Here is a 17,747-nt window from a genome sequence, read left to right as displayed (position 1 = left end):
GTCTTGGAAGAAATGAAGTATGATACTCCACATTCCTGAGAACTTGTTAGCAACTTGAGGAAAATGAAGTGCTTAGGTGTCTGGCTTTAGTGGAAATGTGTGTGATGAACAAGCATGATAGGGAAGAGCAAAGATCAATGGAAAAAGTTCAGCCTTGAACATGTCTCTAGGTGTACACTATAAAGTCCTGATGTCACAGCCGTATCTTTTCATTTCAGTGCTCACGGTGCCAAGAACAGAGCAAATGTTAATGCTTTATTTGAACTGACTGGTTAAAGATTTATTCAAATCAAGTTCTCTTTACTTTCCCATGCATACCCATCTATTTGACAAATACTGCCAAAAATGTCAACCAGGTATTTTTTTAAAATACAAATTTTGAACCTACAATTAAAATTAAGCCATGATTAAGAGTTTGGTGAGTATCTTTCTGCTCAAGTGCTATGGAGGCAGCCCATGCCACCCCATATTGGAGCACCCACCCAAACATTTCCCTTTGGTTCACCTTTGACCTTTGACTCAATTAAGACCAACTGCTTCTCCTCAAGACCTTCTACAACTATCGTTTAAAAACTCCTTAGCCATTTTTTTAATAATTTCAGATCTGAGAAATTTTGCATCATTTTATTTAAACACTTTATTAAGTAAGATGAGGAAATGGGGCAGAGATTTTTTTTTAAGAGTAGATAAAGCAGGAACTTTGAAATTAGATGGTTCTGTAGGTTCACTTGTGTCCCCCAAAAAGACACATTTCATTTCCTAACACCCAGGACCCAACAAATGTGTTTTTGTTTGGAAACAGGTTTTTGCAAATATAGTCAAGATGAAATCACAGTATATCAGGGTGGGCCCTAATCCTATGTGTCCTTATAAGAAGAAGGAAATCTAGACACAGAAACCCAGAGCAAACAACATGGAAATATATGAGCCCAGAGAGGCCCAGGGACAACTCCACATGATAATAGAGGCAGACTGGAGGGATATAGCTGCAAGCCACAGAATGCCAGGACTGCCAGCAACTGCCAGAAGCTAGAATGAGGCAAGGAAGAATTTCCCTACAGAGGGAGCATGGCCCCACTGACACCTTCATTTTGGATTTCTAGCCTCCAGAACAGAGATAGAACACATTTCTCTTAAGTCACTCTATTTGGGGCACTTTATTATGGCAGCCCTAGGAAGCTGAGCCCTCAAAAAACCCCTTGCATATTTAAAAAACAACACAAAATACCACTTGCCTCTCCAGAGTTTTCTAAGAACACTTTAAAGGATTATGAACATGGAGAGCGGGCACATGTTAGATGTTCAGTAGGGATGTACTACTGCCCCACTTCTCCATGTGCTACAAGTCTTCCCAGTTACTTCCTATCTCCTCACCCATGAAGCACGGCTCACAGGTCCCCTCATTCCCCATCTCTCTTCAACCCCATCACCTGGCATCTGCCTCTCCTCTGCATCCTCAACATGACAGCTGTCAATCACGATGTCATTTGATGTCTCCAAGGCATCAGCACTGAACCTTGGTCTGGAATCTCGGTTCCTGTGTTATCTCCCCATCCAATCGCCCCAGATTTGTCTTACATCTGAGATATGGCTTCATCTCACTCCCCCAGGCATCTCCTTCATGCCTCCCCTCCAAACCTACCACTCTTGCCTTGATTCAGGCTCTCATGCCTTGCTCAGATTCTTGCCCCTAAAGCTCCCTGATGGTGTCCGTCCCTCCAATCCATTCACCACCTGCCATCAGAGTAAGCTTCTAATGTAGGACTCTGACCATGGCACTCCCCTGCCTTAAATCCCTCCAGGGCTTCCCACCTCTTATTGCTCTTGACAATCTGGGGCAATCTTGCTCTGGACAATCTTGACAATGACAATACCCACCCAACACACTTACTACCTTTCCCAACCTGCAGTCCCTATGAAGACATGCTTTTATTTTTTTTTTTAAGTAACATATTAACTCAAAAAGTAAAACTGCCTCCCCTACGTTTTTTGCCCATTTTTTATGGTAAAATATACAACATAAAAGTTGCCATCCTAATCCATTTTTAAGCATACAATTCAGTGGCACAAATAACATTCACAATGTTGTACAACTTCCACTGTCTCAAAACACACACACACACACAACTTCCACTGTCTCTTTCCCAAATCATGTTCCTTTTTTTTTTTTTTTTTAAACGTGTTTGCACCTCTTATTTTCACTTCTGGAAACCCCCTCCTTATTTCCAAGTCATATTCACTTCAATAAATCAGTTTTAAGTGTCTCCTGTTCTTGTAAGCTTTCCCTGGATCCTGTGTCCAGGGTACAACACGCTGTAATGTCTACTGCACTTAGGACACAGCCTGATGGGCTGGGCAACATTTGACCTCAGCTCTGTGCTCCAGTCCTGCATCTTCAGCCCAGCATCACATCTGGTACACAGACACTCATTAGCATGCTCCAAATAAATAAATTACATGAAGGTACACAGTTGAGTTAGAGATAAGAACTCGGTGTCCCTATGCTGTCATTGTATCTTGAGATTTTTATTTTTTTAAAAAAGATTTGTATTTATTTATTCATGAGAGACAGAGAGAGAGAGAGGCAGAGACACAGGCTGAGAGAAGCAGGCTCCATGCAGGAAGCCCAATGTGGGACTTGATCCTGGGGCCCCAGGATCACACCCTGGGCCGAAGGCAAGGTGCCAAACTGCTGAGCCACCCAGGCGTCCCAAGATTTTTATTTTATACCTCATTCTTATTTCACTGCTTCACCTACACAAGGCTTTCTATTTAAAGCAGACATAATTTTTTTTTAATTTTTTAAATAAAATAAAACATGAAATGTCATTTTCTAAAGAAATACAACTTCTGTCTCACACATAATCTATAACAAGATTGTTACATCTGGAGGTCATATACCTTCATTATTGCAGGCAAAGTGTGTTCACATCCAAACGCACCATACCTTTATGGGGGGGAAGGGAGCAAGTGATATTACAGAGGGAAAAATATGATGTCAGCTGCTCCCAAGATACACACTTAGAAGAGAAGAAGATGCAGAGGAAGTAAGCTGAGATATTTGCTTACTTAGTTAACATGAGGACTATACAAGAGCCCTAGAAGCTTCTCTACGAAATAAAACTGTATACACGGGATACCTGGATATCCAGCTCAGTTGGCTAAGCATCTGCCTTCAACTCAAGTTGCGATCCCAGGGTCCTAGGATTGAGTCCCGCATGGGATACCCTGCGCCATGGGGAGCCTGCTTCTTCCTCTTTCTCTGCCTCTCACTGTCTCTCATAAATAAATAAATAAAATCTTCAAAAAATAAATAAATAGGGGCACCTGGGTGGCTCAGTAGGTTAAGCATCTGCCTTTGGCTAAGGTCATGATCTCAGGGTCTTAGGATTGAGCACCACATGGGGCTCCCCACTGAGTGGGGAGTCTGCTTCTCCCTCTCCCTCTGCCTCCTCTCTCATTCTGCTCTCTCTCCCAAATAAATAAATTAATAAATTAATAAATTAATAAATAAATAAATAAAACTGGAGGTATTTATTTATATGGACGTATATACCTTCTTTACACAGCCTTTAAAGAGGCTACAAAGGCTTTAGGACCAGGGTAGGAATAAGAAATTTTAGTTTCTAAGGGTTGTTTTACATAAGCACAAGCAAGAATAAATATACGCCTTTAAAAAAAAAAAAAAAAAAACCTAGGGACACAAAAAGAGATACAATGCACAGTTCAAAATGTCTTTAGTGGTACTATCCAAAAAGATCGCAAGACAAAGATATTTTCCCTGTTAGAAGTCTGTGCAGAGAAGACTCCGCTCTCTGGGTCTTCTCTGTTCCAAATGTAATAAAATCCCAGCAGAGGCAGGAGGAATATTTGGAAGTCCTCACAACAAAGTCAGATCCTAAACAAGCAAGACCCTTTTCTCTCGTAAGAAACCCTAAACACAGGGGCACCTGGGTGGCTCAGCAGTTGAGTGTGTCTGCCTTCGGCTCAGGGTGTGATCCTGGGGTCCTGGGATCGAGTCCTGCACCGGACTCCCCACAGGGAACCTGCTTCTCCCTCTGCCTAAGTCTCTGCCTCTGTGTGTCTCTCATGAATAAATAAATAAAATCTTTAAAAAAGAAAGAAAGAAAGAACCCCTAAACACAAAAGATCTATTTAACACAGGGCTTCTCAAGCACAGCACAAGGGGGCATTGTGAGCAGGAGCACTGTGGTTGGGGCTATCCTGTGCATCACCCCATATGGCATGCAGGCATTCACCCACTTGACGTCCCCAAAGATAAGTGCTGTTGTGACAACCAGAATCATCTCAAAATTGGCTCTTGGCATGGCCAGAAGGCCTGCAGAAGGGAAAAACTGCCCTAGGTTGAAAACTACTGACTTCCAGCAAGGGACTACCTGCTATTTGACACAGATTATCTTCAGAAGAAAGCAATTCAGTAGCACAGGCCATGAAAATGCTGTATTTCTTAAGGATATAATCTTTCCATATTTGCCGGTGGTGATACAGTACAAGAGTAGGAGAGAAAAATGAGTCTACTAATTGTCATTGGGGCAGCAAGGAACAAAAAGCTGAGGAACCTTGACCCACTCCATCTGGGGAAAGAACCAGAACCCAAGAGATGAACTGGGCAGTATCAGGGCCACTGAAGAGGAGTGGAAGTGGGTTGAGGAGGGGAGGCAGGCAGCTTTCAGGCCAGAAGGGAAAAGAGAGCTGGGACCCAGATGGGCAGAGAGGGCTCTGAAAGCAGAGGGCTGGTCAGAGGTCAACTTGCAACCCAAAAAGGTCACCCTCCCAAAACCTCACAGAAAGAGTGGAGGAGGAAGGAAAGATCACAAAGGTAGAACACATCAGTATTTTCAAATGCTTTACTCACCTCCTCCAGAAATTCCTAAACTGACCCTTAAGTCTCTTTCATCTTAAAAAAAAAAAAAGAGGGGGAGGGATCTTCAGGTGATTACTTCAGAACCATCTGTTCTCCCAACCCCAATCAAGTGTAAAATGAGTAACTAGGACAACTCAACAAAAGACAGATCAAAGGTCAGCCATGGAGCAATGCAGGGGTCCCCAGGGAGGGCGTCATTTCCATTCTTAAATTTCCTCTGTAAGAATAAGTTCTTCATAACTTCAATTCTGCTCTGATTTTTACTTTGTAAACCACGTTATCTGCTCTTGAAGACCTTCACAATTAATTACACGTAACTTTCAAGAAGTAATAATGACTTCCCTAAAAAGAAGTGAGAATGACACAGAGCAGAAACCAAAAAGGTAGTAAGATAGATATGAAAAGAAGGACTCTGAGCTAAGGAATTCTAGTTTGGTTTTAGAGTTTCAAATATGACAGCATAAAACTAAAATGTCAGATGTTTAAATGGTTCCTGCTCCTATTTCCTGAAGTCACTAGAAATAACCAAAGGTGTTTCATACAACGGGGCTGCGTCTTTCTGTAATTAAAAAAAAAAAAATTAAGAGGAAGAGTGGTTCTACATAAAAAGGACTTGGGAAATTATCTTTGTAGGTGTTCACTGAAGGGATAAGAAAATGCAGCACAGGACACTAGCGAGAGAGAGAGATGGCTGTGCTGACCATCAAGTGCAAAAACCAATGGAGTCCATGTCAAAGTGGGGCATAAGCAATCAACACGCTACCCACCCTGGTAAAGTCTTTGATGGACGAGAGATTACACCTGGAATGATTAACCTGTTCTATAATATCCATCACCAAAGATGCCAAGAGAATGAGATCAAAAAGTAAAAAAACACTAGCTTGGCGACAGAGGGATGAGTGTGCGACCCAATGGGGGCTGAGCTTTGTGATTTGGGGCTTTACAACACCTCTCTTGGCCTCAGGTCGTAGGGAAGAACAGTGATCAAAAAAGACTCACATCCCTAATGGAACTTACATTCCAGATTCTGAAAATTAGAAGTCAGTTTTTCAAACCATGGACTGTGAAAATCCATTTAGCAGTACCAAACGAGCATTTTAAAAAGAACAAATGGAATGATATATCAGAATACACCATGAATAGTAAAGATACGTTCTGTTTTCACAGAATCCTGCCGAAATGATTGTTATTTGTATTGATGAGGGTTGTGGGTCAAGACATATAAGGTATTCTGAATGTGGGTTGGTTGTACCAAAGTACTTTAAAAAACCCTAAGAGAAGACCTCTCTTTGTCCTAGCCACAGGCCTTCATCCTATCCTTCACTCAAGCTGCTTCTTAGGGACATTCTGCCCATAGATTCAATCTCATCACTTGCCCATTTGCCCCATGATGGCCTGGATAAATATCAGAATATATTTTTCAGATCAGTGCTCCCAATCTTTCTGAGTAGGATTCCTTTTAACACCAGTCCCTTTTGTACACTACTTGTCTGCTGATTAAGGAAATGCACAGTGGGGCTGCCTGGATGGCTCAGTGGGTTAGGCAGCCGCCTCTTGATTTCGGCTCAGGTCGTGATCTCAGGGTCATGAGATTGAGCCTGTGTTGAGCTCTGCACTTAGCATGGACTCTGCTTAGAATTTTCCTCTCCCTCTGTGCACCCCCCCACCCCCAATGCTCACACGTGCACTCTCGCTCTCAAATAAATAAATAAATCTTTAAAAGAAAATGCCTAGTGACCAAAAGCCACATGAACTTTTAAATGTAATTAGAATGTATCTGTCCTGAGAGCTCCTACTGAGAAATACAAGGAGTACAAGGGCACCCAAGACACAGCATTCCTTCTATCTATGCCCCATGCTTGATGTTCAAACAGACTTGCAGGCTTCTTATGCCCTGAGGGGTCCCAGGCACAGGGACTACTGATGACTGTTCTAGATCCTTTTATTTGGATATTTCAGAATCACTATGTTCTTACTAAATGACTGCTTAGGGTGGTTTCTGTTTGTTTTAACGCTCTCTCCCCCTCCTTTTTTCCAATGAAGACAAACTACTGAACTGGAACTCTAGTGGGTACATGAATTTGTTTTTAGTTTTTGTTGTTCACTTGTCTCTTTTTTTTTTTTTTTAATAAATTTGTTTTTAAATATCATGAGCCCAGACTCCTACACATTGCTGCTAGGATTTGGAAAGACAATTGTTCAAAATTTGCCTCGAGACATATTCAAACTTCCCACTGCTTTATTTTTAATAGAAAACATCCAAAGGCAGCAATTATTGCAACTGGGAAAAGTGAAAGGAGGTGAAGAGAGAACTAAAGCCAGGTAAATCCTCCCACAAATCTCATACTCCCACACACACTGATCACCAAGATCTGTGTGAAGTCACATAACTTCAGCTGCTACTTCCCCGACCTTTGTCGGGCTTTACTCTGCCATCGAGCTTCAACTCCCTACCATGTGTTGCTTTTGAAGCATTTCCTATATGGAGGATTTAGAAGTTACGATGGATGGTGCCATCCTGTTAGGGGCCAGGCATAGGGGAGATCCCCTATATTAACAGAGGCCCAAGGTGGGCCCCAGAGATGGGGGAAGGGAAGCAGCCTGACACCCCAGGCAGACATCTAACGGCAGCCTCCCAGTCTCCATTTCTAGAAACCAGTTCTAACCTGTTATTGTCAACGTTGTTCCCTGCCTGGAAATCCCAACTACACCCCAAAGCTGGCTGTGGCTGCAACCAACAGGTTGGAGTAACGTTGCTTCAGTAAGCTCTCTGCTGTCAGCAAGCATACAACCAAAAATATTCACACCAAAAAGTACCCACTTTGTAAACTTAAAAAAAGCAAAATGTGACCAATCATTAACAAGGAAAAAATTAACTTCGAGGAAAATCTGCTTACTTCTCTGGCAAGTTACAGAGGAAGTCATCTAGGGGTCTCCAAGCCTTAGCTGTAAAATGAGCTAAAATGGCCTGATGTGCAAGGGCTGCTTCCAGACCCGTGCTGCCTCGTGCCCATAACCTAAGCCTCTCCCTGCTGGTACCTGGCCTTCAGAACAATGTCATGCTGCCATCTGAGAAGGAATGACTGCTGCCCAAGGGGCAGCAACGCTGAACTCTTTAAAAAAAAAAAAAGTCTCTTGCCTGTGTATTTCTGCATGTTAGTCTCTGTATTCCAAAACAAAATCCTGGATGTCCACAAGCAGGGCCTTAAATGAAGTCAACGCTTCAGATATTTCAGCCTCATTTGAACAAAGACAAAATCAGGGGTGGCTCTTAAAGAATTACATGTAGATGGCCACAAGCAAAGACCTTCAGATTCTCCCTTTTTTTGTTATTTATCAGCTCAATGAACTCAAAGTGATCAGAGGAACTCTAGCGTTCATATAAATAGTACCACTTTTAAAATCTAAGTTCCTGGGGCCTGGGTGGCTCTGCAAGTCGACCTGGTTAAGCATCTGCCTTTGGCTTGGGTCATGATCCCAGGATCCTGAGATGGAGCCCCACATCGGGCTCCCTACTTGGTGGGGAGCCTGCTTCTCCCTCTCCCTCTACCCACAGCTCCACCTGCTTGTGCTCTCTCTCTCTCTGTTAAATGAATAAAGTCTTTTAAAAAATCAAAGTTCCTATTTTATATACAAAATATATATTCTAAATATTTAGTGACTTCTCTATCTCTGCTTGGATTCTTCAACAGCTTTGTTCACTAGTTTCAACACAACAACACAGTACCTCTTTACATAATTTTAAAGCCAAGCAAACCCCGAGTTGTGTCCAAGTTTTATTACAGCAAATCTAACTTTAGGAAATCAATAATGGGGATCCCTGGGTGGCTCAGTGGTTTGGCGCCTGCCTTTGGCCCGGGTCATGATCCTGGAGTCCTGGGATCGAGTCCCGCGTTGGGCTCCCGGCATGGAGCCTGCTTCTCCCTCTGCCTGTGTCTCCCCTGCCCCTCTCTATGTCTATCATGAATAAATAAATAAAATCTTTAAAAAAAAAAAAAAAAGAAAGAAAAGAAAATCAATAGTTACCAAACTTCTGAAGAGTAGGTGATCCAGATGGAGACGAATTTCCACTAGGAGACAAGTAAAGATAGTTTTTGTTCACTCCTGTGTCAAAATCAAACGGGGACTGGTAATCTTCATAAAACTCCATCTCCCTACAGTCCACTCCGGACAAATCAAGAACGCATGGGTTTATAACCACCTGATACTCTCCGGTTGAACGCCGCTCTGGGCGTAATACCATGCAACTGTGCTGAAGGAGTCAACCCCGGGGTTTGAAGTCCCTGGCTGCCTGGCCCAGGTATGACATTTCTTTCTCAGAGCCTTCACACCCCTAGGACAAGCAGGCCTGTTCGATAAATGACTTCTCTGGAGCAACCCTAGTTCTCTGTTCACCACCTGCTCTTAACCCTGGTCAACAATGAACAACAGGCACAGGGGCGCGGAGCTTGCTTTGGTCAACAGAGGAGGGCCGGGTTCCGCAGTATCTCCCAGATGTACAAACAGTTCAAGCCAACGTCAGGCACTGGCACAATTACAAGAAACCACAATTTTTTTTTTTCTAAACCGGTCAGCTGACCACAACTACACCAGGGCAGACTTAATCTTCTAGGACAAGGAAGGATTACCAGTCAGTAATCTCCTCCAAAGGCCATCTGGGTGATACTTTTTTCCACCCAGGATTACAACAGAGTCCTAAAAGCCAAGCTTCCTGCTTTAGCGATCAGCTTTCTAAGTATGACTTCGTATAGAAATAAAGCTGCATTTCCATTATTACCTTATCTAATGTCTGGCTTAGTGTCACAAAAATTTGTCCTCCCACCCTCCCTCCTTTTTTTCTTTCTTTCCCTTTCCTCTCCTTTTCTGGAAAGATGGTGTTTTCGTGACATACCCTGTGAAGAGAAGCAGCAGCTCTGGAGGGAAAGGTCCCAGGTGTTGGGGCCCCTTCCTGGTTTAGGCCATGCCCCTGCCAGGTCTGCAATTAACCTGTGTGCAAACACACAGGAGCCACAGAGTGCCCCCCTCAGGGCACACACTGCAGAGTGACCTGCTCTCGGGTACCTGTAAGCCAAATTTCTAAGTCATCAAATTTATTTTCTTTGACACAAATCTATCAGCAGACCCTTTCTATGTTAACCATGGCCTCTGCTCAAGAGATAGCACAGGAAGTTTCTGCCGCTGTTGAGTGAATGGCTCACCTACTCTGAACGAGGTAAAAATAAAGGCAACCCCTCTTCCTAGGTGGGCAATGGTCTATCACCACACAACCAAGAAGGCAGTATTCTATCTCTACAAGTCAACCTGATAAAAAATATGCTCTCCCTTGACTGGAAACAAATATAAAACCTAAAATATTTTAGGCATTAAAAAATACTCTGTGTCTAGCATATACAACATATTTGCACCAAGACAGTCCTCTGTTCATCTCACCTTAGGATTCATTTTCTATTTTTCCCCTCAGGTTGATACTCTATTTTTGGCAAGCCTTTATCTTCCTGAAGCTTTTAAAAGTTTAATTTTTTTTTAAGATTTTATTTATTTGACAGAGAGAGAAAAAGAGCACAAGCAGGGGGAACAGCAGGGAGAGGGAGACAGAGAAGCAGACTCCTCACCGAGCAGGGAGCCTGATGCACGGCTCTATCCTAGGACTCACGACCTGAGTCGAAGGCAGATACTTAAACTGAGCCACCCAGGTGTTCCAAAGTTTATTTTTAACAACAAAAATCTGCCTTTTTCTTCTAAAATTTACCAAAATTTGAGCAACTGTAAATGCTATTAAGTCTATTTTTGGAAATAGAATATAAAGGCTTCTTTATTATTATATGAAAAAATGAATTTTCTGGTTTTTTGAAATCCAAGAAATCCACTCCCTTATCTCAGTGGGATGGACATCATGTCTTTGGATTAGAGTGTGGTTGATGGGGCCCCTGGCCTTCTCAATACTCTATTTGGTCACTAAATAATTGGTAGAAAAAACAGTTCTCCCTCTCAATATTTATTCTTCCCCCTAGAACCGCAAGTATTAGAAAGTGTTACGGACTGAGTGTCTGTGTCTCCCCAAAATTTGTATGCTGAACCCCTCACCCCAAGTGATGGTTGTAGGAGGTGGGACCTGTGGGTGGTGATTAGGTTCAGATGAGGCCAGGAGGAGGCTGCCCCAGGATGGGATTAGCATCCTTGTAAGAAGACAGCTAGCTCTAGCTCTCTCTCACCACCATGTGAGGACACAAGACGACAGCATGTGCCAACCAGGAAAAGGGCTCTTACCAGGAATCTAATCGACTGGCACCTTGATCTTGAACTTCCCAGCCTCCTGAACTGTGAGAAATAAATGTCTGTTGATATAAGCCACCCAGTCTACAGTAATTTATTAGAGCAGACCAAACTACGACAGAAGATAAAATACAGACATACATACAATGCAAGCCACAGCCACCTCCATACTTCTCACTATCCCTCAAAAATCCCACGTCCTTGACCTTCAGTGTTGACATCCATGCTATATCCTCTGCCTGACATGCTGCCTCTTTTCTGCCTGCTGAAGTCATTCATCCTTCAAGACTCAGGCAGAAATGCCACCTTCTCTCAGAAGTGCTCCCAGTTTCTGTCCCTCATGGCCAGCACTCACTCCAGCAGCGGCACACAGAAGGCAACATGTCTATCGGCCAGTCCCCCAGTGCCTCCCCATCCTCCCCTTCATGGCAGGCACTGCATTTTCTATTGTGCTGCCTAGCCAGAAGTTCTGGCTCTACTCAGTGTGGAATGAAGAAAGCAAATAATAGTTCTTGCGGACACTGCTTACCTTATTTATAAATATGAGGATTTAGACTTTAAGTGACAACTAAAACTTTTTACACTAGCTGCTTAGGTACAATCTTGGGGTAACATCATGTCTCTCTGAACCAGCTGTAGTTCTCCAATCAGATCCCAGTCAAGGCACGCTAGCATGTAAGAAAAGTCAGACTGGAAGACTAGAGGTGGGAAAAGCATCGGATATGTTACTGGAATAGCAAAAATTCAGCTGACTCGAGATTCACACACCAAGAGAGGGAAGCTGTAAGATATAAAAGATGGAAATGTAGCTTGAGGACAAACCATTAAAGCGCCTGAGTGACAACTTTTATACTTAATAGGATATGCAAAAAAAACAAAAAACAAAAAACAACAACAAAAAACCCACTACAGGTGTTTGAGGGAGGTCAAGACAGGATAAAAAGTTTTACAAAGATGACTCTGGAAATGGTGAACAGGATGTGCTGCAGGTAGAGGCTAAAAGGGAAGGGACTCAGAAAGCATCTACTGGTACAGCCCAAACAAGGAGAGAAGCCTCTGTATCAATGACTACTCTTTATTTCCTGCTTGAGCTATTGGCCCAAGGAAGGAAAAACCAGGTAAGATTTGGTTCTGTCGTGCTGGACACTTCCACTGGGTATTCGAGAAGAACTTCAAAATCAACAAGCCTAAGACTGAACTCACCGGTTTTCCTTACCATATTCCCATCACTAAATGCGTGGTCCTAAATCCCAAGGCCCCACCTCCCAGGAGTCACTGCCAAGTATTCCTGCTGTACATAAAGAGGCACCACCAGAAGCTGTTCTCCCAACTTGCACTGTCTGCCTTTTTCATCGTTTCTTCTTTTCTTCTCTCACTGACCATGCCTTACTTCAGACGTCCCTGGAGTGTTCCGGTAGAGACCAGCCACCATTGTGGTGAAGACCTGTCTCTTTCTCTTGAGGAATTCCATGTCGCCTGCTCTGTGGGGCGATCACCTATCAGAGTTCCCACCTACTCCTTGCTTAAGGCTTGGGCATGTGCTTCAGATCTGGCCCAGGTAGGTACCCTGGCCCCCTTGTTTACAGAGATTGGCCTAAGGGTAGATGTCTGACCCAAACAGTGCCAACAACAGGTATTCCCTGAAGTTTACTGGATGAGTAATGGACAAAAGTGATAATTCCTGTAACCTAAGCTTTGGGGGGTGGGGGGGCAGGGGTCTCTTCTATCCTCCTGCCTACAGATGAAAGAACCACTGCCAAGTCTGGGAAGAGAGGAAAGAAGACATGAAACAAGTAAGGGATGGAGAAGCAGCATCTGAGCCCCTTGACCCAGCTACCCCGGGCTTCCCATTCAACCAGTACATTTCTATTTTGTTTCACTTATGGTTGGAACTAGAAAGAGTTCGCCATACCTACTTTACAACCATTTCCCAATATTGCCCCACCATGTTTCCACCAAACTTGATTTTCCTGTTTCTCAAAAACATCCTAAACTTGGTCTAGGCAATTTTCTCAAACTAGAATGTCTTTTCTCTATATTTTTATACCTGTCAAATTCCTATCCACTATTCAAGTTCAACTTAATAAGTCACATATGAGGAATGTTCATTTTAGTGCTATATAAAATGGGGAAAAAATAAATACAAATGCCTACTAAAAACGGATTTATTTAAATGCTAAATTTAATTCATATTACAGGAAACTATCCAAACATGAACATGATGATGCAGAAATGCATAGATGTCATAAGGAAAGATATTTTTGATACATTCAGCAAATAAATACAAAACTCTTTGTAGGAGAGCGGCAAACCAACCAAAAGAAAGAAAATGAGGGATCCCTGGGTGGCGCAGCGGTTTGGCGCCTGCGTTTGGCCCAGGGCGCGATCCTGGAGACCCGGGATCGAATCCCATGTTGGGCTCCCGGTGCATGGGGCCTGCTTCTCCCTCTGCCTGTGTCTCTGCCTCTCTCTCTCTCTCTGTGTGACTATCATAAATAATAAAAAATAAAAAAAAAATGGGCAGAAGTCTATCCTACAACCTCAGAAAGTGTTTACGTGGGGATCCAGGGGTGGCTCAGTGGTTTAGCACCTGCCTTCAGCCTGGGGCGTGATCCTGGGGTCCAGGGATCGAGTCCCACATCAGGCTCCCTGCATGGAGCCTACTTCTCCCCCTGCGCCTCCCTCCCTCCCTCTCCCCCACCCCCATGAATAAATAAATAAAATCTTTTTTTAAAAAAGTGTTTATGTGTAGTGCCAGCAGAGGGAGTCCATGGGCAGCTCAGAAATTCATTTAGTACAGCCAGTAAAATGCATACTACAGAACAATAACCCATTAGATGACTCATGTTATTACAAATAGAAATGGAGTATGAAAAAACTGATTACAAAAATATTCAGTTTCTACCTGCTTATTAAGACTTCACACAAATATATCAGGGTAAGTTCTCCCTAATTTTATGAAATATTTAAGGTAGAGGCTGATATAAAAGCTACCTGACCCATACGACAATTTATGTGGAAAGGCCTGGGAGGGGCACACAGAGAGATGACGTAATTACCAACAGGAGAGGCAGGCCACTGACACCAGACACTGTGGACATGTCACAGTGACACAGCAGACAGCTGGAAGGAGCTCCAGCTGGCCAAATATACAGCAATTTAATCACCAATATAATCAAGGATAGCGGTGAATTATAAATCACTGAAAAGAGGAATCCAGGAGTCCATATGTGATGCTTAACGTTGTGTGTCAATCAGACCAGACCACAAAATGCCCAGAGATTTGGGTAGATGTTATTGTAGGTGTATCTGCAAGGATGTCTGTGCATGAGATTAACATGTGACTCGGTAAACACTGAGTAAAGCAGATTGCCCTCCCCAGGATGGATGTGCCTCAGCCAGTCTTGTTGAAGGCCTGCACCAAAAGGAAAAAAAGAAATTCTATGAAGGACATTACTGGGTCAGTTAGAAAAACTGGAATACAGAGGCAGACGAGGGAAAAAAAAAGCATTCTATCAATATCAAATTTACTGAAGTTGAAACTGTACTGGGGGGCGGGGGAGAACGCCTAGGTGGTTCAGTGGTTGAGCATCTGCCTTTGGCTCTGGTCATGATCCCGGGGTCCCAGGACTGAGTCCCACATCGGGCGTCCTACATGTAGCCTGCTTCTCCCTCTGCCTACGTCTTTGCCTCTCTCTCTGTGTCTCTCATGAATAAATAAATAAAATCCTTAAAAAAAAACTGCACTGGGGTTATGTAAGAGAATATCCCTATTCTTAGGAAATACAAACTGAAAAGATTCAGAAGTAGAGGGCCATCACGTCTGCAACTTCCTCTCATGATTCAGAAAACATCATGTGTGTGTACACATACACACACAAACACACACAAAGAATGATAAAGCAGATGGGGCAAAATGTTAACAGCGAATGAATAATATGGGTAGAGTAGGCAAGTGTTGTTCTTGCCATTCTTATTCTTGCAACCTTTCTGCAGCTTTGAAAAAAAAATTTTTTTAATGGCTGAGAAGAACTCTGCACAGGATTCAGCAGCCTCTAGAGAGCAGGAGCAGAAAGGAGTAGGTCCCTTCTCACAACAATGGAAGGGCAGGTAGCATAACGGGACTTAGTTACGGTCACAGGTTGGATATCCAGGCCCATCCTGGTTCCTGGCCACTTCTGAGAACTGGAAGGACTCTCTCCATCTTCTATGGAAGCAGCAGCTGACTGGCCCTCCCCCGTACAAGAAGTCTCACCATCGCAGCCTTTGCAGGGCCAGGGCCCATCCTTCCTGAGGAACGCCAGGAGGTCCTTGCTCCACAGTCAGGATAGAGAGGAGGGAGGTGAGCGGGAGGGGAAGGAGTGTCAGTGAACACAATTTTCATTCCCCCACAGTGCCGCCTAAGCAAACCTGGATCCCAAAACACACGCAGAGTGTACCATGAACCAAGAACAAGAGAAGTACTTAAATATGCAATTCAGGGATGCCTGGGTGGCTCAGTGGTTGAGCATCTGCCTTTGGCTCTGGTCATGATCCCAGGGTCCCGGATCAAGTCCCACATCGAGCTCCCCACATGGAGCCTGCTTCTCCCTCTGCCTGTGTCTCTGCCTCTCTCTGTATGTCTTTCGTGAATAAATAAGAAATATATATTTTAAAAATATATGAAATTCAATTTAAAATCACAGAGATAGACATTCTATTATTTACATACTTTCTCAAGTAAGCCTCAAGACCTCTGTGAGGTGGGTGTTACGGACTGTGCCCAGTTTTCTGATGGGCAACAAAGCAAAGAGAGGTTCTGTAAGCATCCATACCCACACAGAGCTAGTTGGTGAAGTAGCCGGAGTTTGGAAGTGGGTGATCTGTCTCCAAAGCCCGTGTCCTTTCTGTAGCAGGAGAAAGCTGGACTATAGTTAAGAATCAGATGATGAGCCAGGACATCACATTCAAATGACCTGAGCATCTAATCACAGGGCAGAGTCTGCATCACTCCCAAGCTCTAGGTGACAGTCGCTTCTAGTCTGGGTGACATAAGAAATCTACACGATCAGGTTGGTGTATTTGGTCTTCAGCCACTGTTCCTGCAAACACTTCAGACAGAGCCATAGAGGGGAAATCGGTATCTCTTGCTATTAATGAAGGTTGAGGGGATCCCTGGGTGGCCCAGCGGTTTAGCACCTGCCTTTGGCCCAGGGAGCGATCCTGGAGTCCCAGGATCGAGTCCCACGTCAGGCTCCCGGCATGGAGCCTGCTTCTCCCTCTGCCTGTGTGTATGTGTCTCTCTCTCTCTATCATAAATAAATAAATAAATCTAAAAAAAAAAAAAAAATGAAGGTTGACTTTAGGACCCCAACCAAGAGGGCCGCTAGTTGCCAAAAGGACCAACCACGTGATCAGAGGGTGGAACTTTCAGCCCCACCCGCACCCCAACACACACCCTGGGGTGTGGGGAGGCGCTAGAATCAGATAATGGCAGCCTTAGCCAATCAGGATTATGCAAAGAGGTCTCCATAAAAACCCAAAAGGACTTGGCTCAGAAAGCTGCCAGGCTGGCGAACACGTGGATTTGAGGAGAGTGGCACACTCCGAGAGAGCATGGAAGCTCCATGCCCTTCTCACATACCTCGCCTTATTTATCTCATCATCTAGCTGGTGACTCAGATCCTTTATTGTATCCTTTAATAAACTGATGAATGTATGTGTTTCCCTACGTTTTGTAAGCTGCTCTAGCACATTATCCACACCTACAAAGGAGGTCAGTGGAACCTCCAATCTGTAGCCAGCCAGGTCAGAAGCACACGTAACAGCCTGGGGCTTGCAACTGGCATCTGGAGGGGGGTTGCAGTGACTGGACTCATGGTGTTGTAGGACTGAGCCCTTCACCCCTGGAATCTGATTCTACCTCTGGGTAGAAAGCATCGGGGCTGACTTGAACTCTTGGATACCTTGCTGTTTGAGAACTGCTTGGGCATTTGTGGAGGGAACCTAACCCAAAATGTAATGGGATCTGAGAACCTAAAAAAGCCCAGGACCACGCATGAAGTAATAAAGTGATGGAACTTAAATGGCAGGCTGAGAGGGACGCCTGGGTGGCTCAGCAGCTGAGCACCTGCCTTCAGCTCAGGCCATGATCCCAAGGTCCAGGATCAAGTCCTGCATGGGGCTCCTTGAGGGGAACCTGCTTCTCCCTCTGCCTGTGTCTCTGCCTCTCTCTGTGTCTCTCATGAATAAATAAATGAAATCTTAAAAAAGAATAATAAATGGCAGGCCGAGGAATGTGAACGATTTTTAATAACAATAAAACAACTATCAGTTTGCATTTATTTCATCCTTACAGCAACATGCCTAGGTTGTTATCTCCCATATGCATATGAGGGAATGCAGGGAACTGAGAAATGAAAGACAGTGCCCAAAAGTCTCCTAGCAGTAATCCTCCTCATACTGCATCAAAGCAATGGGGAACCATCTCAAGTTATTAGCAGTGAGAGGGAGATGGTCAGAGCTGTACTTTAGAAGGATCATTCGTTCCTGCCCCCATATGAAGATGAATTTCAGAGGGAAGACGGGACTCAGGGAGACCATCAGCAGC

The 17,747-nt window shown here is 43.9% G+C and overlaps 1 protein-coding gene across 13 annotated transcripts in view; it reads right to left on the bottom strand.

The window, feature by feature from the left end:
• The window catches only part of TPD52 (tumor protein D52), a 107,266-nt gene that overhangs the window by 33,543 nt on the left and 55,976 nt on the right, over window positions 1-17,747 (bottom strand). For 3 of the 13 annotated variants that reach the window (XM_026012872.2, XM_026012876.2, XM_026012868.2), the window contains exon 2: window positions 8,912-8,955. The exons of the other annotated variants lie outside the window; for them this stretch is intronic. In XM_026012872.2, coding sequence (XP_025868657.2) covers window positions 8,912-8,955 — 44 coding nt within the window. The remainder of the gene's footprint in view (window positions 1-8,911; window positions 8,956-17,747) is intronic. 13 annotated transcript variants of the gene reach the window in all.

The sequence above is a fragment of the Vulpes vulpes genome, chromosome 13 (assembly GCF_048418805.1).
Source record: "Vulpes vulpes isolate BD-2025 chromosome 13, VulVul3, whole genome shotgun sequence".
NCBI classification, from domain to species: domain Eukaryota; kingdom Metazoa; phylum Chordata; class Mammalia; order Carnivora; family Canidae; genus Vulpes; species Vulpes vulpes.
Note: the sequence above shows the minus strand (reverse complement) of the source record. Positions and strands in the feature narration are given on the sequence as shown.